General features: G+C 43.1%; 2 protein-coding genes across 2 annotated transcripts; one reads left to right on the plus strand and one right to left on the minus strand.

Annotated features, from left to right (window-relative positions):
- The first annotated feature begins 452 nt into the window (after positions 1 to 452).
- Positions 453 to 1,394, plus strand: LOC133449580 (olfactory receptor 11A1-like). Its single transcript, XM_061728751.1, has one exon. The coding sequence runs from the start codon at positions 453 to 455 to the stop codon at positions 1,392 to 1,394; it is 942 nt and encodes a 313-aa protein (XP_061584735.1).
- A 9,966-nt stretch (positions 1,395 to 11,360) lies between these two features.
- Positions 11,361 to 19,674, minus strand: LOC133449588 (olfactory receptor 11A1-like). The gene is made up of 2 exons (XM_061728762.1): positions 19,643 to 19,674; positions 11,361 to 12,312 (listed from the first exon to the last, which is right to left on the minus strand). The coding sequence occupies exons 1-2, from the start codon at positions 19,660 to 19,662 to the stop codon at positions 11,361 to 11,363; spliced, it is 972 nt and encodes a 323-aa protein (XP_061584746.1). The 5' UTR covers positions 19,663 to 19,674.
- Between the last annotated feature and the right edge of the window lie 7,748 nt (positions 19,675 to 27,422).

Below are 27,422 nucleotides of genomic sequence, written 5' to 3' on the forward strand. Positions count from 1 at the left end.
ATGTAACCACTTACTGCAGAGTGAGGAACCTCAACATGCAGGAACTGCGTTAGTATACACAGCTTTTTGGGGAAACACAGAGACGTCTCACTGTAGGTTCTGAGAGTGGCCCAGAGAGTTACAGCTTGGCTCTCTGAGGACAAAGAAGTGCTCCACTCCAATGCTGACACCAAGGTCCAAGAGGGGGTAAAGTTTACTTTCACCTCTCGATCAGCTGTGAGACTCAACAGTCTGACATCAGCGTGTTCCTCTGGGAGGAAACTATAAGGTTTAAAGTCAGAGACAGACTCACATTTCGGGTCATTGGAGCTCAGTCCCCACAGTCACACATCCTGAAGTCTCCCACCTGGTTCTACCATCTCTAAAGGTGAGAGTGGTAAGAAAATGCACCGTGAGTAGTTAGTCCAGGTCGTACTGAGAAAGAGGAACTTGTCCTGAGTAAAACAGATATCATGAAGAACTCCACTCAGGTTTCATATTTTACTCTGGCTGCTTACTTTGATACCAAGAACTTTCAATATTTATTGTTCATGATTATTGTGATTTTATATGCATTCATCATCTGTGGTAATGTTCTGCTCATTGTGGTCATTTTCTGTAACCGAAGTCTCCATGAACCCATGTACATGTTCCTGGTCAGCCTGTTTGTGAACGAGTTGTACGGCAGCACCGGCTTGTTTCCTCTGCTGCTGGTTCAGATTTTGTCTGATGTTCACACCGTTTCTGTTCCCCTGTGTTTCCTGCAGGTCTTCTGTCTTCATACTTATGCAAGTGTTGAATTAACTAGCTTAGCTGTCATGTCTTATGACAGATATGCAGCCATCTGTTTTCCTCTGCAGTACAGCACACTGATGACAGTGAAGAAAGTTGATCTTCTAGTTGCAGCTGCTTGGTTAACAGTTTTTCTTTTAATAGGTATCATGACATATTTGAGTTTCTCTTTGCAGTTCTGTGGGAACGTCATTGACAAAGTCTACTGTGATAACTACTCTCTGGTGAAACTTGCTTGCTCTGACACCAAAGTTAATAACATTTTTGGACTCATTGTAACTGCTTTCATTATCTGTGCTCCAGTTATTTTCATCCTTTACAGCTACATGAGGATCCTAAAAGTGTGTTATTGTGGCTCCAAAGAGACCCGACAGAAAGCCGTCAGCACCTGCACGCCTCACCTGGCGTCTCTGATCAACTTCTCCGTTGGTTCTTTGTTTGAGATCTTACAGAGCAGATTTGACATGAGCAGAGTTCCCAACATACTGCGAATCTTTCTGTCCCTGTACTTTCTGACGTGTCAACCTCTCTTTAACCCTGTACTGTACGGCCTGAAAATGTCCAAAATACGTAACATATGTAAAAGCCTGATTTCTGTCAAAATTACCAATATAGTTAACTAGTTAAAACTAGTTAATCATGCTTTTGACTTATCAAACTCCGTGTTATCTGAAGTAAACACCTACGCAAACATCTCTTTGTCTCCAACCCTCATTTCTTTGCTGCGAGTGAAGTCCATGAAATAAAGGCCATGTTTGTGATCACAAATGCTCAAAATTAAGAATTCTGTATACTTTCTAGTAGATAAGATAAATAAAGACTTGAAGATAAATAAGGACTTGAAGATAAATAAGGACTTTTTTATGAATTTAGATGGTCTTGACAGGAGTTTATTGGATGTTAGGAAGTGTCTTAATGTCACAACTATGCTTTGTAGAATCCCAAATGTGTGATGTCATGTCCATTCTTTAGTCCTGATATCCTGTGATGTGTGTTGGGAGTTGAGCTGCTATGTTTCGTGGACGCGATGTGGACCCTGGTGTTATGTAGACTTGCACGGTTTGGGAGTTTTTGTCCACATGGATAATCTTAAACACCAGTCATCGTGCATCAGGATTTTTTTTCTTTTTACTTTCATCCCTGATTTATTTCTAATTTTTTTCACCCAGTGCTCCTACATTAGTCAGTAGTGGGCATTGCTCATATTCTGCCACAGAGGGGGTGCTGGTTCAGTTTTCAAAGAGTTTTAAATGATTGTCCTTCGACAATTATTAATAATTAATAAAGTAGATTATTTATCTAATTGAATTATCAAAATGAATTTATCAAAACGGGGCACCACCTGATATAATCAGGAAAATGATAATCAGTCTCAAGGTAAGTTATTCTTCAGAATAACAGTGAAGGAGCAATCCGAGCACAGACCTTTGCAACCAGCAGTTGTGACAAATATGTATAAAATAAACACAAGCAACTTTTCTCATTCAAATTGATCAGAATTTATGTACACAAGTGTTAAAAAGATTGTAAAACAACACTGTGGCAGGGTGGAGGTGCTGCCACTCAGGTGATTGGGAACAGGTGTTCCCAATCAACCTCTCCACCCTGCCTGCCGTACAATAGTACAGAAGAGTACAGTTGTCTAGAAGATACAAATACGTGAGTTTTTCATCATCACTCTGCGAGAGGATGTTCCTGATCTTTGTGATGTTACAGGGATAAAAAAATATCCTGTATTTCAAACCTGATTAATATGCTGTTTAACCACAAATCCTGATCAAAATAACTCCAAGGTTTTGCACAGTTGTACTGGAGATCATAGGGCTGGGCAACATGACCTTACATCTTTATCACGATAAATTGGGCAGTTTTACCTCCATAATGATAAATGTAAGATAACCCTTAGCCGGCAACAAAAAATTCTATTTTCAGATTGGCTGATTGGTCGGTAACTCCAGACAGCTGCTCTGAGTTGAGAGCTCAGTGCACAGTAACATACCGTGACTACAGTTAATTTTGTGGCGTGTGAACTTGTTAAAATGCGTGAGTCTCACACTAAACAGCCTTGTTATTTCAGCCGCTTCTTCGTTTGAACCATCAGTAATTTTCTTGGGTTTCCCTTGTTGTTCCGACTGGATGGGTGGAATCATGTGATCCCACACACGCTGTACATCTTCTTAAAGAGAATGAAAATAGCCTATCAGTACATAGTCAAAACAGACAAAAAGACTTTTATTTTCTTTTTTTTTAATCAAAACACATAATTTACCGACATGGGAAAATTGACTTTGGTAAATGCATTAACTGTCGGTAACGGTAAATTTTTGGTTTATCGCCTAGGAGTAGGAGGTCATCACAACACCATCTAATCCCTTCCGAAGGGTTAGATGAGCACTGCTTATCAGAATTTAGAAGCAAGAAATTTGTGGACATCCAGTCCTTGATGTACTTAAACCATGCCTGAAGTTTAGCTAAGGGTTCTGTTTCATTTTCATAGACAAACACAGCTGCGTATCATAGATAGATAGATAGATAGATAGATAGATAGATAGATAGATAGATAGATAGATAGATAGATAGATAGATAGATAGATAGATAGATAGATAGATAGATAGATAGATAGATAGATAGATAGATAGATAGATAGATAGATAGATAGAACTTTATTCATCCCAAAGGGAAATTCAACCGTCCAGCAGCTCATCAAAACATAAACATAAAAATCAACCACACTTCCATTCAGACAATAAAAGCACAATCATAATATTAAAATAAACATGAAATATAAGGTTTTTAAACAAATATCCTGTAAAGTGCAAACTAAAATATAGTCCAGTTGTGGCAGAGGTGAGTGTGTGAGACTGAGTTCAGGACGAGTTAAACAGTCTTATGGCTGAACCCTGTGGAACACCATAGCAGAGCCTAGCACTGCACCCTGCGGAACACCGTAGCAGGGTTAGGGTCGTTCTCTATAACCTGTCCAAACTCCTCTCATAACCAGGTTTTTGCCTCAGCTAAAGCAACAGCTTCTTTAAAAAATAAATCTGGTTTTGAAACTAAGGCTAGTTCTTAAACAAGGCCTGGTTCTAAAACGAAATAATAAACAATAAACCACAAGTAATAGACTTTTAAAAGTTGACATTTAATTGTTTTTTTCCATTGTATATATGAAGCCTCTTTATTTTATGTGCTTTTTATGTTTTTGTTTCTATTGTGCTATTCTTTGATTTACTTAAAGGGGACCTATTATGAAAAACACGTTTTCTCTTGCTTTAAAATATATATAGTGGTCTCCCCTCAGCCTGCCAACTCAGAGAAGGAAGAAAGCAGTGTCTGTACTGCCGCCTGAATGAGACATCCAGTGTGATGTGGCTTCTACGAGCCGTTCAGATTCTGCGCCCATCGTTACGTAACAATGGGCGCGATTTACATAGGTTGGCCCCCGATGCTTGAAACCAGGCCCACAACTAACTCCGCCGGCCGGAGCGTCCGCCATTTTTTCGTAGCGGTGTATCATATCATTCAGGCAGCCAATCCGCACAGAGCCTCATTATCATAACCTCCCCGCCAACTCAGAATCCCCCATGGATAATGAGGTCAGAGACTTGGATGATAAAGACATGGCTCAGAGGCTGAATTTCTAATTTATTTTGCAAAAACAATCAAAAGCTTGTTTTTAAGACATTAAAGGCCTGTTTAAAATAGGTATTAGATGCCATAATAGGTCCCCTTTAAGACTCTGCTCTCTCTTTGGGTTTCCATGTTCTTGCTTGTGTGGGTTTCTAGATACTCCGGCCTCCTCCTACCAAAAACAGGTCTGGTAGGTTGATTGATGACTCTAAAATAGCCGGTAGGTGTGTATGTGTGTGTGTTTGTGTATGATTCACATATGAATATATATATATATATATATATATATATATATATATATATATATATATATATATATATATATATATATATATATATATATATATATATATATATATATATATATACATATACCTGTGATAGAATGGCGACCTGTCCAGGTGTCCCCCTGTCTTTCCCCTGTGATGAACTGGACCAGTCTCAAGCACCCCCTTGTGAGCTTGTACAGGATTAAGCAGGTATAGAAAATGGAAGGATGGGTGGATGCTTCCTCATTCTGAGGTAACTTGTAAATTGACACTTGTAATTGTTTTTCCCGTCTTGTCTGCTGATCGGATACATATACACGTATATATACACACACACATGACTCGTAGAGTATCTTGTAGTTGCCACTGTAGGCCATAAGTGGTGTTGCTACAAAGGTAAATTATCACTTTGATTAGACTGTGCAGTCAGAAAACTCCTCAGAAACTTTGTTTAGCTGAACGTTGGTGGTATCATGGCTGAAAGGAGAAACTCTGACGCATCTCCACCAGGCCCGAGATGTCCGTGGTCCTCCATGGACCGTTAACACCACTGAAACCACAGCTGAGCTGTTTTTCAACTTTTCTGATAACTTCCAACATTTCAGTTTTTGTGAGCAGTGAGCGATTACGACTTTGTTCGTGTATTTAGATAAACAGCAACCATAAGAAGCTTGGATATGTCAAAATTAGCAACAAAACAGGTCATGACAAAAATACCTTACGTCCATTCTAACCACATTTTTAAATCTAGCTACCTGGCCTGGGGGGTGTGGGCCTCCTGGCCGCATGTCCGGCCCGTGCCGGGTGGTCCGGGTTCACCTGGATCCCGGTCCGCCGCCGTGGGTACCCTGGCTGCCTCTCCTAGGGGTCGTGGGGGCCCCGCCCCGGGGGTCCCCTTGGCTGCCGCTGGGAGGGGGCGGGCCCTCGCTGGCGATGGGTTTCCTCCCTTCCTCTTCTCCCCTCTGTGGGGTTGCTGGTGGCCTGGGTTCTGGGTTCTTCCTTGTCGGCCTCTGGTCACATACACTGTGTTTTACTTTACTTTTTCACCCGTCTAAGCCTTCTTTTTTCACATGGGTCACACTTGGAAATGTGCACTGCACTTGGTAGCCTAAAGTAGCCTATAATCATGGATTTCACACCGCTATGGATCATTTTTTGCCTTGGGGCGTTTGCACCTGGAAGCAGCTTGTGTTTGGTAGGCAGAGGTGGACAGAGTACTCGACCCCAGTACTTGAGTAAGAGTACAAATACTACTGGTCAAAATTTACTCCGTTACAAGTAAAAGTAGCTCAGTCAAAATATTACTCGAGTAAGAGTATAAAAGTACTTGCTTTTAAAGGTACTTAAGTATCCAAAAGTAAATGATTTTAAATTTACTTTAAGTAAAAGTAAGAGTAAGAGTAAGAGTAAATTTCTTATTTTCCACATCAGTAAATTACTATATTTTTTCTAAATTAATTTAAGGATCTTTTAACTCTTATTTCTGAGAATTCGATGTTGAGTTGTTGAAAGCAGAGAGGTAGTTCTGCTTCGGCAGACACAATAAACATTTGAAAATAAATGTCTGTGGTTTGTCTGTGCCCTCGTTTTTTACTCGGTCGGACTCAAACATTGAGTTAAGATACGGCCAAGGATTTAGTGAAAGTCCCTGCTCCGAGTCCGGCTCATTATCAGACTCAGACGACTCAGCGGATTGTCTTTCTTCTCCTGACGCAGGCGTAGCCATTGTTGTGGCGATGTCTTGACAAACGCAGGCTACTTTGGCGGTATCGTTTTGAGGAGGCTGGATGTATTTCCGCTTTACGTACATCCCAGTGGAGAGCGTGCACTGTGACAGGTCTCCTCCTTTGACAAAAACAGCTTGTGTCCAATAGGATTTTAGGGAAGAAGAAAAGAGAGCAGACCTGAAAGTAACGAGTACTTTTCAGCCTTCCTAGAAATTTACTCGAGTAAAAGTAAAAATATTTGTCTTGGAAATGTATTCAAGTACGAGTAATAAGTACCAAAGAAATCTAATACTCAAGTAAAGTACAAATCCTCTGGATATGTACTTAAGTACAGTACTCAAGTAAATTTACTCCGTTACTGTCCACCACTGTCGGTAGGTGAACAAAATGCTGCCAACTACTCCCGGGAGAAGCTTCTGTCACTGAGCGCAACCAGTGTTCGCTTCTCAGCTGATCTACCGGTGGACTGTGGTGAAATTCAACAGGCTGAAGGCTGGTCTGGAAGCCAAAGAGGACAGAGGAAAAAGCGGGGATCGAGAGGCGGCGTGAGACAGTGGCTTTCGAGACGCAGCAGCAGGTTCCCAATCCCTTTTATTACCCTGTCAAATGTGCGTTCTGTAAACAACAAGCTGGACGAGCTTGGGCGAGAGCCAAACATGACTGTGAATTCAGGCAGAGCAATCTGGTCTGCCTTACAGAAACGTGGCTTGAAGAGCAACATGTAACCCCAAGCCTACCTGTTTACACTACAATCAGAGCGGATCGGGAAAAACACAGCTCCTCTAAATCCATCGGGGGAGGGCTGTGTATGTTTGTGGACAACAGCTGGGCCACACAATACTGCATACGGGAACAAGTGTGCAACCCAGACTTTGAAACACTAAGGGCCAAATCCAACAAAAGGATTGCGCGGCTTTTGCGGCCGCTAAACCGGTGCAAATGAGACAAAAAGAGAGCGTCTAATTCACAAAGCACCCGCAAAGGGCGAATTGCACAACAAACTGCGCTGCCAAGCAAATAGTGTGATGGTGCGCCTGTGCCTTTTGCATGCATGTAACTTAGGTAATATTCATACATTCGGCGCAAAATTGCCCCCTTTCTATGCAAATAAGCCTCATTGCAAAAACCGTCTAATTCACAAAGGCCAGCGCTATTTGCCACACGCAAAAATAGTGGAGCAAATACCGTCTTTTCGAAGCGTGTATTAACTGTGCGCAAACTCACTCCCCATCTGTCTCTGTTTCTCTCTCTCTTCAATATCATTCAAGCCTGTGTGATACTGAATGATATTAAGGGTGAAATCTACAGTCAGACATGACTGTAGACAGTCAGGTCAAGTGAGGTTGTGGACTTATCTCGGATTTAAAAATGAAAATAACAGGACAGAGCTCAGGATTCATCCATACAGTAAGGGGCTGCTTTATTACAAACAATTCCACCATATAAACATATAAATATAGAATGTGTGTGTTTAACAGCTGACCTGTAGGTGTGTGTAGCAAAACACAGAACATGAATTACCGTCAGATCCTGATCTGATCCTGATCCGGTGTTATTGAAGTTAACGGTGCTGTGCCTTGTGCGTAAATGCGCACAGCCTCTTAACATTTGATATTTCATTAGCTTATGTCATACATGCGAAATACTAGAGAAGTACAAATACTTGAAAGTTGAGGCTGTTGTGCTCTCTGCAGTTTTCTTTATGGACCAATCTGTGTGCTGAAATATGGAGAACACTGGAAACAGCTCCGCTCACTTACTCAGACAAGGGAAAATTGCACTCAGCTGCAAAACTTTATGGGCGTGTTTGCGCCGGCATATCATTAGAGCAAAATCTTTTGTGAATAGGACCTTAAAGCGGGGCAAATTGCGGGCGCAAATGCGGCGCAAATCACAGCGCTATTTGCGGGTGCAATCTATTCTTTGTGGATTTGGCCCTAACTGTTTCTTTCAGACCCTTTTACAGTCCACAGGAATATGTATGTCCCTGGCCCAAATAATGAGGCTTCAGGGGAGAGAATAGCCGAGAGCTATAACAATGCTCTCACTCGCTCTACAGACCAAGCCATTTTGGCTCTTGGGGATTTTAACTCGTGTAACCTATTTGAGCACTTGCCAACCCTCGAGAAATATGTGAACTGCCACACTCGACTAAATAGGACTATTGACCAATGCTATGGAAATGTCCCCAATGCCTATAAAAGCATATGCAGACCCCCGCTCGGAAAATCCCACCACAACATCATTCATCTACTTCCCAAATATAGAACTGTGGTTAAGAGGATGAAACCTGTCTCCAAGGAGATATTGGTGAGGTCTGATAGGAGCAGAGAGCAACTTAGGGACTGCCTTGAGAACACCACTTGGCACATCTTCTTCGAGTCCTGCCAGGATGTTCATGAACTGACTGATACCATCACGTCATATGTAACATTCTATGAAAACACTGTGTCTGAAAAGAAAACTATTAGGATTTTTCAGAACAATGAGTCCTAGGTGTCCAAAGAGCTGAAGGGCTATATTAATGAAAGGAAGCTTGCTCTCTGTGCCGGTAATATGGACTTGGTCCATGAAAAAAGGAGGAAGCTAAGAGGAGCGATCCTTAAGGCAAAACTAGCTTTTAAAAACAAAATCGAGAGCAAGTTTGTAAATGGTATTGTGAAACAAGCTTGGGAGAGGCTAAACACCCTATTGGGCAAACCCCTCAAAAAGGACGAGGGCCCGAGCAGTCAAATCGATGTCAATGACTTAAATAAATTCTACTGTAGATTTGACACTATGAATGACAGCATTGAATGTGATGAAATATGTAATAACCTCCCAACAGCAACCCCCATAGTCATCAAAGAGGATGAGGTTGCTTCCGGTCTCCTAAAACTTAAGCCAGACAAGGCCCCGGGGCCTGATGGTCTGAAGCCTAGGATTCTTAAAGATTGTTATTTCCAACTTAAGGGAGTGTCAACTAGGCTGTTTCAGCTCCTTTTAGACAGTGGCACAGTGCCGCTATCATGGAAACACTTTATAATCAGGCCTGTGCCCAAGAAGCCAGGTGCGAGCTCACCTAATGATTTCCGGCCTATTGCTTTGACCTCTGTACTATGTAAAACTATGGAACGAGTCCTGGTTAACCTCTTAACTACATCTGTAGCAACGATGAAGGACCCATTTCAATTTGCGTGTAAGAGGAACAGAGGTACAGACAATGCATTACTGACCATGCGTAATGCAGTCACACAACATCTTATGCACCCTAGATTTTAGCTCAACTTTTAATTCAATGAAGATCCATATCCTGCTGAAAAGGGCTGCTGATCTGAAGGTACATCCCAGCCTAATTTGTTGGTTTAGGGACTTTCTTTCCTGTCGCCCACAAATGGTTTGTGCGAGTGAGAACACATCAGAGGTGCTCACTGTGAGCACAGGTTGCCCACAGGGAAGCGTACTGCCCCCTGTGTTATTCTCGCTTTTTACTAATGAATTTATGACCAACGAGCAATGTTTTAAACTATTTAAGTATGCAGATGATATGGCCTTGGTTGCCCTGTTGCTTAAATCAGATCCACATGGTATAGATGCCTATCTTTCTCACACTGTGGCACCTGAAGGGTGGTGTCACACTAGCCAGCTAGAAATTATTGTAGGCAAGACAAAGGAAATAATCATGTTTAAACCTGACATTACTATACTGCCAGTCTCGCTGGATGGCCAACTAATAGAAACTGTGGAGAACTTCAAATATCTAGGCACAGTTCTAGACTCCCAGATGAGCTTCTCTGGAAACACAGAGTATATTTACAAGAAATGTTCCCAGCAACTCTATTTACTCAGATAGCTGAACAGCTTTAGTGTTAGTCAGGAGGTCTTAGAACTTGTGTATAAGGCCATGATTGAGAGTGTCTTGACATTTCACCTTTCTGCCTGGTTTGGACACCAAAACTGTAAATTCCTGAACAAACTGTCTAGGATTGTGTCAATGGCTAGCAAAATCATTGGCAAGCCCCAAAAGGCTTTGTGCCTACTGTACAAGGAAGGGGTAAGGAGGAAAGCTCTGAGCATTGCAGCTGATGGCTCCCATCCTCTCTCCAGAGAGTTTGTGCTTCTGAACTCTTGTAGGCGCTACAAAGTTCCTCTGGCAACCAAAAATATTCATAATAATATTCAAAACATCTTCCAAATGTCAATAAAGGCCATGTCATTGGGAATAACTGAAAAGCATGCATTTGTTGCATTACAATGATGATTTTTAATAACATTAAAAATTTCTTGAACTCGAAGCATATGAGATCATATGCATCATAACAAGCGTTAATCAGAGAATGAAACTCAATCCGAGAAAACAGCTGTTCTTAAATGTATACATCACCGACAACAAACAAACGAGGATGCAGACAAACATCAGCTGTTTATTTTGTGAAGGTTGTGTGTTTACTTGAGAAAAATTAGTTTTGAATGAATCCAAAAAAACCTGTATAATTCTCATTGTACCTTACCCTACCTTATGCTGTATTTATGTTTATATCTATTGTGCATTTTTTATTTTATTTTTAAAAAATGTCTATTAACATCTGGCGAAGGGACTGCCGATGAAAATTAGCCTTTCAGCTTACTCGGGTACATTTACTTTCTGCAAGGAAACGTTGATCAATGTACACTGTCCCCATTTTAAAAATAAAGAATCATCGCTTACAAAGTTTATGTTATTTATTGAAGGAAAGCAATCTTATGGTTCATAAAAAACACTATAGATGTCTAAAGTGTGACCAAGTACAAAAGTAAGTAATGCTGTTAAAGAAAGTCAGATAAAACTCAGCTGAAGGCTTTTTCTATATAAGTGAAACAGTTAATCACAGAACAGATTAAGTTGACATATCACAAACAGTATACCAATAAGACGTCACCAAGCATGAAAAATCAAAAAATACAAATCTGCAACAGGATTCTAAGTTTTTATAAATCAATTATTTATTTTCTTCCCCCCACAGAACGCTGAATCAGGCTTTTACATAGGTTACGTATTTTGGACATTTTCAGGCCGTAAAGTACGGGGTTAAAGAGAGGTTGACACGTCAGAAAGTATAGGGACAGAAAGATTCGCAGCATGTTGGGAACTCTGCTCATGTCAAACCTGCTCTGTAAGATCTCAAAGAAAGCACCAACGGAGAAGTTGATCAGAGACACCAGGTGAGGCGTGCAGGTGCTGACGGCTTTGTGTCGGGTCTCTTTGGAGCCAAAATAACACACTTTTAGGATCCTCATGTAGCTGTAAAGGATGAAAATAACTGGAGCACAGATAATGAAAGCGGATACAATGAGTCCATAAATGTTGTTTACTTTGGTGTCAGAGCATGCAAGTTTCACCAGAGAGTAGTTATCACAGTAGACTTTGTCAATGACGTTCCCACAGAACTGCAAAGAGAAACTCAAAGATATTGCGATACCTATTAAAAGAAAAACTGTTAACCAAGCAGCTGCAACTAGAAGAGCAACTTTCTTCACTGTCATCAGTGCGCTGTACTGCAGAGGAAAACAGATGGCAGCATATCTGTCATAAGACATGACAGCTAAGTTAGTAAATTCAACACTCCCATAAGTATGAACACAAAAGACCTGCAGGAAACTGAGGGGAACAGAAACGGTGTGAACATCAGACAAGATCTGAACCAGCAGCATAGGAAACAAGCCGGTGCTGCCGTACAGCTCGTTCACAAACAGGCTGACCAGGAACATGTACATGGGTTCATGGAGACTTCGGTTACAGCAGATGACCACAATGAGCAGAACGTTACCACAGATGATGATTGCATATAAAATCACAATAATCATGAACAATAAATATTTAAAGTTCTTGGTATCAAAGTAAGCGGCCAGAGTGAAATATGAAACCTGAGTGGAGTTCTTCATGGTCTCGGTTTTACTCAGAACAAGTTCTTCTTTCTCAGGACGACCTGGACCAACTACTCACGATGCATTTTCTTACAACTCTCACCTTTAGAGATGGTAGAACCGGGTGGGAGACTTCAGGATGTGTGACTGTGGGGACTGAGCTCCAATGAACCGAAATGTGAGTCTGTCTCTGACTTTAAACCTTTTAGTTTCCTCCCAAAGGAACATGCTGATGTCAGACTGCTGAGTCTCACAGCTGATCGGGACATGAAAACAAGCCTCACACATCAGAATGAATAATAACTAACTATACAGATTAATGTCCAAATTAGATAACTCAGTCTCTCTTTCGATTTCAAATGGGAGGCTGACTTATCTCTTAACACTAATCAAATCTTTCGGTCACAAATATGTTAAAAGAGTTTCACTATGCCCAAGAGTCCAAACTTGCAACTTATACAATACATTCTTTACAGAACATTATACAGGACAAAGGATGCTCCAGATGGGTTTTGCACCCTCTAATATCTGCTCACAGTGCACAGAGAAGACCCCTGATAATTATATGCATGCTTTACGGATTTGTGCACCCATGGAGAAACTTTTGCTAGAGGTATGTGAAGATTTACCCACATGTCTCAATTAAAATAATTGAAAAACTACGTATTTTATGGGTGACAGGCATGGGTCGACCAGAATGGGCCCGATAGCGCCACCTATTTTATGTTTTTCGACGAGCCCCACAATATGCTTTGGCCTACAGCAATGACATTTATGTGTCTATTTTATCAGACAAAGTCCTACAAAAAAGTATCTTGGACCCATGCTCTACCTTACACAGGAAGTCCAGCATTTTGAACAGAATATGTCATTTTTCATGAATTCTGGTCATTTCTAGGCCTCGTACTTTAACAAACTCCTCCTAGAGATTTTATCGGATTGGCTCATAACTGTGTTTCTATAGTCTACACACATGGCCGACGGTAAATTGCGAAGCTTTTACGTTTTTACCAAAGGGCTTGACCGTAATGATCCGGCAAAGTTTGAGTTAATTTTTAAAGCTTGCCATGAAACACCAATTGGCTGTAACTCAGCAAGACATTCTTTGATCTGGTCGAAAACTAATGTGGATGATTGTAGGCTGAGCCTGAAGACATCTATGGTGGAATATTCACGATCGGTTGTAGCGCCACCTGTTGGCACCAGGAATTGTCATGTCTTCTAGTATGCATCCGTGCTCCAAGCGAGATGGGCTGATGCATCTCAAACCTGGTCACACAGAAGGTAAGACATTGACGAGGACTGACAGTGAGAACTGTAACTTTTTATCAAAGGGCGTCGCCGTGAGAGGTAGGCAAGGTTTGGTGTCTCGCCATGAACATAAAAGTTGTTCTAACTTGCACATACTTTGTCCAATTTGATCCAAAATCTGGTCTTGCGTTTTGCCATGTTTACTTCCTGGACTCAAAAGACCAAGATTCCTTGCGAAAAGAACATGCGCAGAAAATTAATTCCTGTTCCTTTTGATGGGGATATCCCGTTAGGCTATACATGACCAAATTTTCGGGTTAGAAAAGGAGTTGCATTATGTAATTGGCGACTCTAAAACTATAGGATTACATGATGTAATTGGTAACTCTAACCAGGTGCCTAGCAAAATAGAAGTGGTTGCAGTTCCCCGCCCTCCAAAAGTTCACCAGGTGCAGCGTTATAGAGGCGTTAACCAAAATAATCTTGTAAAAATTAAAACCAATGCACATTTGGTACCAATAAGAGACCGAAAAATTAGATGCGGACTACTAAATATACGATTGTTAAGCTCCAAGTCTCTGTTAGTAAATTATATAATTACAGAGAGTAGGAGTGATGTTTTTTGCTTAACAGAAACATGGTTACAGGAGGAAGAGTATGTTAGTTTGAATGAATCGAATCCGCCCGGCTATTTTAATCATCACATTCCTAGAAATACGGGCCTAGGCGGAGGAGTCGCAGCAATTTATAACTCCAGTCTCCAAACAAAAATTGATCCTAAGTCCAATTATAATACATTTGAAAGCCTCACGCTTAGTCTGAAATTTCCGAGCTGGAAATCAGAGAAGCCAGTTGTGTTAGTGGTGGTGTCTCGGCCCCCTGCTGGCACTTACCTAGAGTTTTTGTCTGAATTTTCAGATTTCCTTTCTGGATTATTGATCGGTACGGATAAATTCATCATAGTGGGTGATTTTAATATTCATATGGATGTTGAAAGCGATAATCTTAAATTAGCTTTCAATTCTCTTCTAGAATCAATGGGTATCTCACAAAAAGTGGACGGGCCGACGCATTGTTTTGATCATACTCTTGATCTCGTTCTCACCTACGGTGTTGAAACTGATGATCTATTGGTGTCACCTGTAAACTCCCTTTTATCCGACCATTATTTAATAACGTTTGAATTTAATGTTGTCGATGTTGAAGTGCAGGGCAGGAGGTATTATTTTAGCAGATGTTTGTCTGATGAAGCTATTGCTAAATTTAATGAGGCCATTGCACATCTTGCGACAGTGGAAAATAGTGAAGCCTCTACTGAAGCAATAGAGGCCAGTGACCTGGGTTCTACCTCTGATGTTGATGTTGATTTTCTTGTTAGTAACACTGCTGATCTGTTGCATTCAGCTTTAGATGAAGTTGCTCCTTTGAAAAGGAGGGTTTATAGCCACAGGAGCTTAACTCCCTGGTATAATTCAGATATTCACATGTTGAAACAAAACGTGCGTAAAATGGAAAGGAAGTGGCACTCTTGTAAGTATGTAGACTCCTATCGTGAATGGAAATATATTCTAATAGTATATAAAAAAGCCATTCGCAAAGCCAGAACAGCTTATTATTCAACGTTGATAGAGGATAACAAAAGTAACCAACGTTTTCTGTTCAGCACTGTAGCCAGGCTGACAAAGAGTCACAACTCTGTTGAGCCGTGCATTCCTGCAGCTCTCAGTAGTGAAGACTTTATGAGCTTCTTTAACAGTAAAATCACGAGAATTAGAGAAGAAATCAACCAGCCGGTTGTGGGCGTTTCATCGGCGTTAGCGACTTCCCTAGGCTCTGACTTGACTCTAGACTGTTTTGATCCTATAGACCTCCCTGAGCTGACCTCACTCGTTAATAGAGCTAAGTCTACAACATGTATGTCAGACCCCATCCCGACTCGACTATTCAAAAATGTTTTTTCTCTTATTTGTATGACAATACTGGACCAAATCAACCTATCCTTAAGCTTAGGATATGTACCAAAGGCTTTCAAAGTGGCAGTAATTAAACCTTTACTTAAAAAACCTTCTCTTGACCCAGACACCTTAGCTAATTATAGGCCAATTTCCAACCTTCCATTTGTATCTAAAATTCTGGAAAAGGGAGTTTCAAGCCAGTTATGTGACTATTTGTATAGAAATTATCTGTTTGAAGTTTTTCAGTCAGGGTTCAGAATGCATCATAGCACAGAGACAGCACTGGTTCAAGTCACGAATGACCTCCTTATGGCCTCAGATAAGGGATTAGTGTCCATATTGGTTCTACTGGACCTCAGTGCTGCTTTTGACACTGTTGATCATGGCATTTTACTGCACAGGTTAGAGCATGTTGTTGGGATTAAAGGGACAGCTCTACGTTGGTTTAAATCATATCTATCTGACAGGTTCCAGTTTGTTCATGTACATGAGGTTTCTTCAGAACAGTCAAGGGCCTGTAATGGTGTTCCGCAGGGTTCAGTGCTAGGGCCAATCTTGTTCAGTTTATACATGCAGCCATTGGGAAGTATAATCCAGAATCAGGGCATACACTTTCATTGCTATGCTGATGATACGCAGCTCTATTTGTCTATGAAGCCGGATGAAACAGAACCGTTGGTTAAACTTCAGGCATGTCTTAGGGACATCAAGGACTGGATGTCCAGAAATGATTATCATTCTTGGTCTAGAGCATCTTAGGAAGGGATTAGATTGTGTTGCGATGGCTTCCAGTGCAACTGTGAGAAACCTTGGTGTTGTTTTCGATCAGGATTTGTCGTTTAAACCATATGTTAATCAGGTTTGTAAAATAGCGTTTTCCATCTCCGTAATATTGCAAAAATTAGGAAAATCCTCTCGCAGAGTGATGCAAAAAAAAACTAGTTCATGCGTTTGTATCTTCTAGACTGGATTACTGTAATGTGTTGTTAGCAGGATGTCCAAGTAATTTGCTGAATAGGCTCCAGCTGATCCAGAATGCAGCAGCACGAATACTGACAGGAATCAGCAGGAGAGACCACGTCTCTCCAGTGTTAGCATAGCTCCATTGGCTACCTGTAAAATTCAGAATCCAATTTAAAATTTCATTTCTTGCATATAAAGCCCAAAACGGCTTAGCTCCGCAGTATTTACAAGATTTGATAGTGCCTTATGTTCCTGGCAGAGCTCTCCACTCCCAGAGTGCAGGTTTACTCATAGTTCCTAGAGTATCTAAATGTAGATTTGGAGGGCGGGCGTTCTGCTATCAGGCACCATTACTTTGGAACCAACTTCCAATCTGGGTTAAGGAGGCTGACACCACCTCCACCTTTAAAACTAAACTTAAAACCTTTCTGTTTAGTAAAGCCTATAGTTAGTGTTTAGTAAACCTCTAGCTGGTGTTGGTAAATCTCTAGGTAGTGTAAACTCTAGTGTGTTAGAGTCAGTAGTCATAGTTGCAGCTATAGAGCAAGACTATAATAGTTAGTCTCAAATATAGCTTCGCGGTAGATATGCTCCTATAGGCCTATGCTGCAAGGGGGCACCAACATGATCCGCTGGGCGGTGCCTCTCACCCTTCTTCTCCTCTCCTTTTCCCTTCCTCTCCTCTCCATTACCATTTTTATTTATTATAAATATCTCATAGCTATCATTTTTGTCCATCGTTCCTGTAGTTTCTTGTGCCGGCCCCCCTTTTTTTAACTATTATGCATGTTTGCAGGCTGGAGCCTCGGGAGCTGCGTTCTGGCCTGCGTTCCCGGTCCCCCCCCATACCCGGTCATCCCATTGCCGCTTCCACCTGCCTACGTGGATGTCTGCTGTGTGCTGCTGACGCCCCCCACCTCCCCTCTGATCATCCCGTTGCTGCTTCCGCCTGCCTGCGCCCCCCCCCCTCCCCCCCTCTGGTCATCCCGCTGCTGCTTCCACATGACTGCTGTGTGCTGCTGACGTCCCCGACTCCCCCAGTCTGGCCTTCGGCAGGAGGGTCCCCCCTTATGAGCCTGGTCCTGCTCAAGGTTTCTCCCCTCCTAAAGGGGAGTTTTTCCTTGCCACTGTTTGGCTTAAGGCTTTTCTCCCACTATAGGAGTTTTTACCTGCCATTGTTTATATAATAATTGCTCGGGGGTTTATGTTTATGTTTATGTTCATGATATGGATCTCTGGAAAGGGTCTAGAGACAACATCTGTTGTATTAGACGCTATACAAATAAAATTGAATTGAATTAAATTGAATTGAATTGAGTAACCCAGGGGTAATTTCCGGGTTTTTAAAAACCGGAATGTGAGCAAATTCCGGTAAATCAAAGGGGTTATTGGTGTTTACATGGCCGTGTGCAACCGGGCTATTCCTAATATTCCGGTTAGAAAAGGGTTATTGACTCCATGTAAACATAGTCATTGATGATAGTTTTTCCCGTCTCGTCTGCATGATCCGATCCAGCTGCAGGTGACTCGTGTCCACCAGGCCCGAGACATCCGTGGTCCTCCATGGACCGTTAACACCACTGAAACCACAGCTGAGCTGGGCTCCGGCTGATTGGTCTCTGCGGTCAACAGCTCCGACTGTAATGTGCTGCAGAGGGAATTAGTGGAAACTTTGGCTGATGTAAAGCTTCCTCGGGGACAGCCGTGTTGACAAGACTCTCCGGTTCTAGTTTGTCCACCATCGGCAGCCTCTGTGGACAACACACCAACCTAAGCTGAGAGAAACTCTGGAGCAGGAGTTTCATCACTGATAAAAACTTCTGAAATGTAATACTGTGTTGGACCCAGTTTTTGTGCGTTTTGACGATATAGAAACGTAATTCTCGTCAGTTGTGTGAAATAAGACCTGGAAACAGGCATTGTGGCATATAATTGTCAAATTGGTTTGATTCACGGCACAAATTGTTACACTTTACTTTTGTAATACAGTATTTGACCCAATCTTTGTATGTTTTGACTGTATAGAAACTTAATTCTTGCCTATTGTAAGAATGAGATGTACCTGCTGTACTCTACTACTCTTTTTAACAACTTGTGCTTTTTATAATTTTACCTCTTTTCTTATAATTGTATTTGTTAGTTACTGTTTAATTGTGTCTTGCTGCTTTTAATGCTGATGCAAAGCACTTTGAATTACCTTGTGTTGAATTGTGTCATACAAATAAACTTGCCTTGCCTTGCCTTGAACAGGCATTAGACTGTTAAAGACCTTTAACGTGAGTCACCAAAAACACTCACGACAACACAGATAATCCGGTACCCATACAGGAGTCTCTTACTTTGTCTCCATCTACCGATACTGATACACAGGTCAGAGGTCAGGCCAAAAGCTTATCTTTTTCAGACGAAGAGACATATGTGGACGTTTCGGCCACAAATATGGCGCTTTTCCACTAGTACCTACTCAGCCCGACTCGACTCGATTTGGTTCTTTTCCACTAGGGGTCTAACGTGCTGAGTAGATACTTTTCTGTAACTACTCTGCCGAGGTTCTAAGCTGCTGAGTCGGGCTGTGATGTCATCACACTCTAGGCCACTGATTGGTCGAGGGGTTGGTTGTCAGACGTCTGAGTCAGGATATGACATCAGAGAAAGAGCGACTCTGACGGCTTCTTGTTCATTTGATTCCACCAGCAACGGCAGCAGAAGTCTGTTTGGTGATCCAACTCTGAGGTGCAGATGTTCATAAACCTGGTGGCTGAGGAGAGAATTAAAAAGGGATCTAGATAAGGATAAGGAAGGCGATAAGGAACGACCAGATCTACCAGGAGCTCTGTCACTTAGCTGCTCAGCTACCAACGGACTTTTCAGCAGCCGAGACAAACTAAAAACATTAAAAAGCGTTTCCGCTTGAAGCTTCTCTCTCTCTCATGTTTTAACTTAATATCGAACACAAGCCACAAACCCAGCAGCACATATTTCCTCTCCTCCAGGTTCTACATCTTTAGTGTTGTTGTCTTCTTCGTTTAGATCACACAATCAAATACGTCACAGCAGCTTCGCTCCAACCTCCTACTTCTCATCTTGGTATTGAAAATAAATGAGGGCAAGGCGAGTCGAGTCGGGCTGAGTAGGTACTAGTCGAAAAGCGCCTTTAGTCCACCTCTGGACGCCGCTATCTCAGATTGTCACAGCTGGAAATAACTACACATTTACAACATAAAACTAACTCATTCTAGTTAGCACCCCAGGACATAGACAGAGCCGTGCGTCGGCTAGGCCAGGGTCTTGCTGGGGAGCTGAAACAGCTAACGTGTAGTAGCTAAGGTGGCCGTGTCTCAGCCAGCTTTCAGAGACCTGTGTATGATGTCACAGGGGGCATGGCAAGTTTTGGCTGATTTAAATCTTCATTAGCGTCTGTGATAAATTAAAAAAGGAGACAGGAAAGTTTCACCACAATTTATTCCAAACAAGAAAAAGCACTTGCCAACCCTCGAGAAATATGTGAACTGCCACACTCGACTAAATAGGACTATTGACCAATGCTATGGAAATGTCCCCAATGCCTATAAAAGCATATGCAGACCCCCGCTCGGAAAATCCCACCACAACATCATTCATCTACTTCCCAAATATAGAACTGTGGTTAAGAGGACGAAACCTGTCTCCAAGGAGATATTGGTGAGGTCTGATAGGAGCAGAGAGCAACTTAGGGACTGCCTCGAGAACACCACTTGGCACATCTTCTTCGAGTCCTGCCAGGATGTTCATGAACTGACTGATACCATCACGTCATATGTAACATTCTATGAAAACACTGTGTCTGAAAAGAAAACTATTAGGATTTTTCAGAACAATAAGTCCTAGGTGTCCAAAGAGCTGAAGGGCTATATTAATGAAAGGAAGCTTGCTCTCTTGTGCCGGTAATATGGACTTGGTCCATTAAAAAGGAGGAAGCTAAGAGGAGCGATCCTTAAGGCAAAACTAGCTTTTAAAAACAAAATAGAGAGTAAGTTTGTAAATGGTAATGTGAAACAAGCTTGGGAGGGGCTAAACACCCTGTATGTGTACGTGTACACGTGCACACGTACACGTGTACGTGTACGTGTGCACGCACACGTACACACACACACACACAGGGAAAATCCCCCAAAAAGGACGAGGGCCATAGCAGTCAAATCGATGTCAATGACTTAGATAGATTCTACTGTAGATTTGACACTATGAATGACAGCATTGAATGTGATGAAATATGTAATAACCTCCCAACAGCAACCCCCATAGTCATCAAAGAGGATGAGGTTGCTTCCTGTCTCCTAAAACTTAAGCCAGACAAGGCCCCGGGGTCTGATGGTCTGAAGCCTAGGATTCTTAAAGATTGTTATTTCCATCTTAAGGGAGTGTCAACTAGGCTGTTTCAGCTCCATTTAGACAGTGGCACAGTGCCGCTATCATGGAAACACTCTATAATCAGGCCTGTGCCCAAGAAGCCAGGTGCGAGCTCACCTAATGATTTCCGGCCTATTGCTTTAACCTCTGTACTATGTAAAACTATGGAACGAGTCCTGGTTAACCTCTTAACTACATCTGTAGCAAGGATGAGGGAACCATTTCAATTTGCGTATAAGAGGAACAGAAGTACAGACGATGCATTACTGACCATGCGTAATGCAGTCACACAACATCTTATGCACCCTAGATTTTAGTTCAACTTTTAATTCAATGAAGATCCATATCCTGCTGAAAAGGGCGGCTGATCGCAAGGTACATCCCAGCCTAATTTGTAGGTTTAGGGACTTTCTTTCCTGTCGCCCACAAAGGGTTTGTGCGAGTGAGAACACATCAGAGGTGCTCACTGTGAGCACAGGTTGCCCACAGGGAAGCGTACTGCCCCCTGTGTTATTCTCGCTTTTTACTAATGAATTTATGACCAACAAGCAATGTTTTAAACTAATTAAGTATGCAGATGATATGGTCTTGGTTGCCCTGTTACTTAAATCAGATCCACATGGTATATATGCCTATCTTTCTCACACTGTGGCACTTGAAGGGTGGTGTCATACTAGCCAGCTAGAAATTAATGTAGGCAAGACAAAGGAAATAATCATGTTTAAACCTGACATTACTATACTGCCAGTCTCACTGGATGGCCAACTAATAGAAACTGTGGAGAACTTCAAATATCTAGGCACAGTTCTAGACTCCCAGATGAGCTTCTCTGGAAACACAGAGTATATTTACAAGAAATGTTCCCAGCGACTCTATTTACTCAGAAAGTTTAACAGCTTTAGTGTTAGTCAGGAGGTCTTAGAAATTGTGTATAAGACCATGATTGAGAGTGTCTTGACATTTCACCTTTCTGCCTGGTTTGGACACCTAAACTGTAAATTCCTGAACAAACTGTCTAGGATTGTGTCAATGGCTAGCAAAATCATTGGCAAGCCCCAAAAGGCTTTGTACCTACTGTACAAGGAAGGGGTAAGGAGGAAAGCTCTGAGCATCGCAGCTGATGGTTCCCATCCTCTCTCCAGAGAGTTTGTGCTTCCGAACTCTGGTAGGCGCTACAAAGTTCCTGTGGCAAACAAAAATATTCCTTTTTTTTTTTTTTTTTACTTTGTCTGCACACATATTAATGATTGATACCATGACGGTAGAAACCAAACGTATATATATGTGCATTGTTACTATATTTAATATATATACATATATATACGCATATATATATGCGTACACATACATAAATATACACATACAAACCCAGTGATTTTTTTTTTTTTTTTTTTTGGGGGGGGGGGGGGGGGTGACGACATCCACTGCCAATCCAGGAAGCAGGAACACACGGAAACACACGTCAAGCACTGGAAATCTGCGACAAAAAAGCACAAACAGAACACGAAACCGGCACGGAGCCAACCAAAACATGAACAGCAATCGACCCAAATCTTGAGATCTGATCGCAGTCTGAGCTAAGCTACCGCTACCGCTACCTAACCCCAAAAACTAGAGAGCCAGCATGCAGGTGAACAAGCCAGTGTGTATGTCTATGTGTGTGTGTGTGTGTGTGTATGTATATGATCATGCGTGTGTGTGTGTGTGTGTGTGTGTGTGTGGGTGTTTGTTTGTGTGGCTGTGTATGATTGTGTATATGTATGTGACTAAGTGGCTATGTGTGTGTGTGTGTGTGTGTGTGTGTGTGTGTGTGTGTGTGTGTGTGTGTGTGTGTGTGTGTATATGTATGTGACTAAGTGGCTATGTGTGTGTGTGTGTGTGTGTGTGTGTGTGTGTGTGTGTGTGTGTGTGTGTGTGTGTGTGTGTGTGTGTGTGTGTGTGTGTGTAATAAACCAAACAAAGCTCTACCTGAAGTGTATCTATAGTGGGGGAGGGGGGGGAGCAACCCCGCCACCCGCGAGACCAGAGGCCGACACGGAAGAGCCCGGAACCCAGGCCACCAGCAACCCCACAGAGGGGAGAAGCAGGAGGGAGGCATCCCGCGGCGGTGGACCGCGACCCAGGCAATCCCCGGCCACCCGGAGCCGCCCCGGCCGCCGACGTTGGCAGGCGCACCCGCCCCCCACGAAAGTGGCCCTCCAAGACGAGAGGGGCGCCCCGCCGCAGAGGCAGCGGGGGGGACCGGAGACGGGCCCGGAGAGAGGGAACCCCCCAACAAGGCGACACCCGTGCAGGCCCGACAACGGAGGGCCCCAGACTCAGGCATCCCATTCATTCATCCATTCAACTATCCGATATCTATACTAATAATAATATGATATACTATACATAATAATAACACTAATAATAATAATAATAATAATAATAATAATAATAATAATAATAAACATCTTTGTATAATATAATATTGATAAATTATTAAGTTTTGTTGTCCTGCCAATGGAGGCCCAAATCCTCCATGGCAGGACCCTTCCATACCGCATTCTCACCGACACAGACACACAATCACGCACCGTTTCCCCCTCCCCGGGGGGGTCCAGCACCGCCACGAGGCACCCCAGGCTGCACGGCGAGCCCCGCCAGGCCCGGTTATCCCGACCCACCTATCCCAGGCCGGTGAGGGAACGCGGGTGATGTGGGAACCCCTCCCGCCCCTGGTGTTGAGTGCATGTGATTAATGCCATAAAAACAGGGAGGGGGAGGGCCAAGTATCGATTTGACACCGCCCCCCCCCCTCCCGAACTACGTGTCCTTGTCAAATGTATTTATTAAGTATTGAATGTGCAGTGTCTATTTTGCTGTTAAAACCGTGAGCGGGGAGTGCCGGGCCACGCGGGACAATGCCCCCCACGACCCGGACCCCCCGCCCTTCGCCTATGTGCATATGAATCGTGTAGGGGGGGAAGGAGGGGGAGCGGAGGCCAAAGCCAGGAGGCAGGACCAGCAAAGCCAGCCCTGATAAGACACCCGCGCCCCCCCACCGGCCATCCAGTAGACGGGGGCCGGCCCTCCGAGCCGGGCCAGGGCCCCACCATACCTCCACGGGCGCCCCCGGCGCCACCGGAGCCCCCAGACGGAGGGGGAAATGGTCCAACATCCTCCCATTCATACTGACAACATAAGACATAGACACCTGGGAATGGTGCCACCCCGCCGCCGCGCCCGCCCGTGCACCCCCCGGTCAGGGGAGGCCCGATCCCCGGATCCGGCCCCACCCCCCCACCCCGAGGCCACCCCGGCGGACACCCCAAGGATCACGGAGTCCCCACATCCGCAGGGGCACTCGGCCCCCGCCCAGCGACGGAGGACCAAGGCAGCAATGCCCCCCCAGCGCAGACAGCCACCCCCCACCCAGGCAGGGCCGGGCCCTCCGAGTGGGACCCCCACGTCCACGGCCCAGCCCCCCGCCCGAGCCCACCCCAGCCACCCCCCCCCACCGCCATGAGGCAACCCCCCCCACAGGCCCCCAAGGCCCCCACCGGCCAGGGACAGGGCCCCACCGCCGCCCCCCAGGGGCCACCAGAGGCCCGCGCCCCAGACCCCCCAAGCCGACCCCCAACCCCAAGGGCTACGAGATCACCACCCCCCGCCCCCACTAGGTAACGAAAGCCAATAATCGGGGACCAGAGAGAGTGCAATTCAGCCGAATGTTGTTCAGTGGAGGCAGACATTATCTCACTACTAATATGATCTGATAAAAGATTCCTAAAATGGTTGACAAACAAAAATATTCCTAAGAAGTTTTTTGTCCCCAGAGCAGTCAACATTCTTAATTTGACAGAATGACCAACTGCATGATGGTGATGGTGATGATGATGATGATTATGAAAAATGTTTTTTTAATGTTGGTATATTTCTTCTTAGTGCAGTTTCATCTTTTCTACTATGTGATCCTCACTGCTGTATTGTACCCCACAATGTCTTGTCTGTATGTATCTTGGTGAGCCAAAGATTAATTTCCACCATGGTGGACAATAAAGATTTATTATTATTATTAGGGCCCGAGCACTTACAGTGCGAAGGCCCTATTATATCTGTAGGAATTATTCTTCTTCTTATTAGGGCCCGAGCACTTACTGCGAAGGCCCTATTGTATCCGTAGGAATTTTTTTTTTCTTTATTCTTTCTTTTTTCTAACGTAAGGAGGGCCTTTTTGCCCCCTAAATGTGCCCCAAAAGTCACCAAATTTTGCATGCAAGCCAGGGCTGGCAAAAAATTTGATATGTAATGGTTTGCATTGATGGCCGTGGCAAAATGGCTTAACCGCGCCCCCCAGAAAACGTTGTGCCTCAAGCCCCACAATATGGTTTGACGTACATGCACGAAAATCGGTACACACCTGTATCATGGCGCCGCTTAAAGAAAAGTCTCTCTGCGCCATGGCCGAATCCAAACAGGAAGTCGGCTATTTTGAATTAATCGTGTCATTTTGGCGAAATTTATGCCATTCCTTCAGCAGTTAATACGGCCTGAACCGTAACGTGCACCCAGGTGTGTTATACATCAAAATGTGCGTCTCTATTCTGCAAGAAACAGGCATTACTTTTCTCTTTCAAAAGCGTTACCGTGGCGATGCTAGATGCCAATAAGCGCGCCCCCCCTTCATATGATTGGTCCATAATTGATAGTTCCCCAAAAGTCACCAAATTTTGCATGCAAGCCAGTCCTGGTGATAAATTTGATATTTCATGGTTTGCTTTAATGGGCTTGGCCTAACGGCTCAACAGTGCCCCCTAGAATACTTTTCTCTGCCATAACTTTTGAATGGTTTGACATAAAGACTTGTGGGTCGTGTCATCGGACATGGTTTTGAGTACTTGACCTTCATTGGCATGACCTAGCCCCGCCCCTTCTTCTGATTGGTCGATATGGGATACCTCCGATTTTCTGCAATACATTTTGAATAGTTTGACATAAAGACTCGTGGGTGGTGACATTGGACTCAGTTTGGAGTCCTTGAACATAATTGCTGCAAATTAGCCCCGCCCCTTGATCGGATTGGTCCATATCTGATAGTTCCTACTTTCTGCCATAACTTTTGAATGGTTTGGTATAGAGAGTCGTGGCTGGTGTCATCCGCTAAATGTCCAGGCCTGAAGAATCTACATGCAAGTCATACAAGCGCTTCCACTGCAGCACGCCTGAACGTGCACAAGGGTGCGAGGGCCCGTTCATCGCTGCTTGCAGCTTTAATTATTGTTCTGACGAAAAGACGGCCTTTTTTCCCCCCTAAACGTGCCCCAAAAGTCACGCAAGCCAGGCATTTGACCTGCATTAATGGGCGTGGCCTAATGGCTCAACAGCGCCCCTAGAAAAGTTTTCTCTGCCATAACTTTTGAATGGTTTGACATAAAGACTCGTGGGTGGTGTCATCGGACTCGGTATTGAGTACTTAACCTTCATTGGCCTGAATTGACCCCGCCCCTTCTCCTGATTGGTCAACATTTCATAGTCCCTCTTTTCTGGCATAACTTTTGAATGGTTTTACATAGAAAGTCGTGGGTGGTGTCATTTCTGATATGCTTATGGGGGGCTTTGGCCATGAGTGCGAGGGCCCGTTCATCTCTGCTTGCAGCTTTAATTAATTATTATTATTGTTGTTGTTGTTGTTGTTGTTGTTGTTATTATTATTATACTAGATTAGATTAGATCTTTATTGTCATTGTTATATGTACTTTTGTACTACTACTACATCTACTACTGCTGATACTACTACATCTACTACTACTATTATCACCAATTACATAAAGTATTCCTCGGCAGGCGTTGGTCCTGGAGAAGCAGCAGAGAGACCGCAGCTCTGCATCCTGCCTGGACCCTGGATCATCAGAGTGTCTCATAAAATCAGCTAGATTTGTAGAAATAAGAGCTACACCGTCCCGAGTGGGATGAATGTCATCTGTTCTAATCAGACTTTCCACAAAACATCTTCCAAATGTCAATAAAGGCCATGTCATTAGGAATAACTGAAAAGCATGCATTTGTTGCATTACAATGATGATTTTTAATAACATTCAAATTTTCTTGAACTCGAGGCATATGAGAGTATAATCATAACAAGCGTTAATCAGAGAATGAAACTCAATCTGAGAAAACAGCTGTTCTTAAATTTATACATCACCAACAACAAACAAACGAGGATGCAGACAAACATCAGCTGTTTATTTTATGTAGGTTGTTTGTTTACTTGAGAAAAATGTGTTTTGAATGAATCAAAAAAAAACTGTATTATTCTCATTGTACTTTACAAGGATTATGTTATTTATTGAAGGAAAGCAATCTTATGGTTCATAAAAAACACAATAGGTGTCTAAAGTGTGACCAAGTAGAAATGTAAGCAATGCTTTTGAATAAAGTCAGATAAAACTCAGCTGAAGACTTTTTCTATATTAGTGAGACAGTTAATCACAGAACAGATTAAGTTGACATATCACAAACAGTATACCAATAAGACGTCACCAAGCATGAAAAATCCAAAAAATCCAAATCTGAAACAGGATTCTAAGTTTTATAAATCAATTAT

Source organism: Cololabis saira, chromosome 1 (assembly GCF_033807715.1).
Source record: "Cololabis saira isolate AMF1-May2022 chromosome 1, fColSai1.1, whole genome shotgun sequence".
In the NCBI taxonomy this organism is placed as follows: domain Eukaryota; kingdom Metazoa; phylum Chordata; class Actinopteri; order Beloniformes; family Belonidae; genus Cololabis; species Cololabis saira.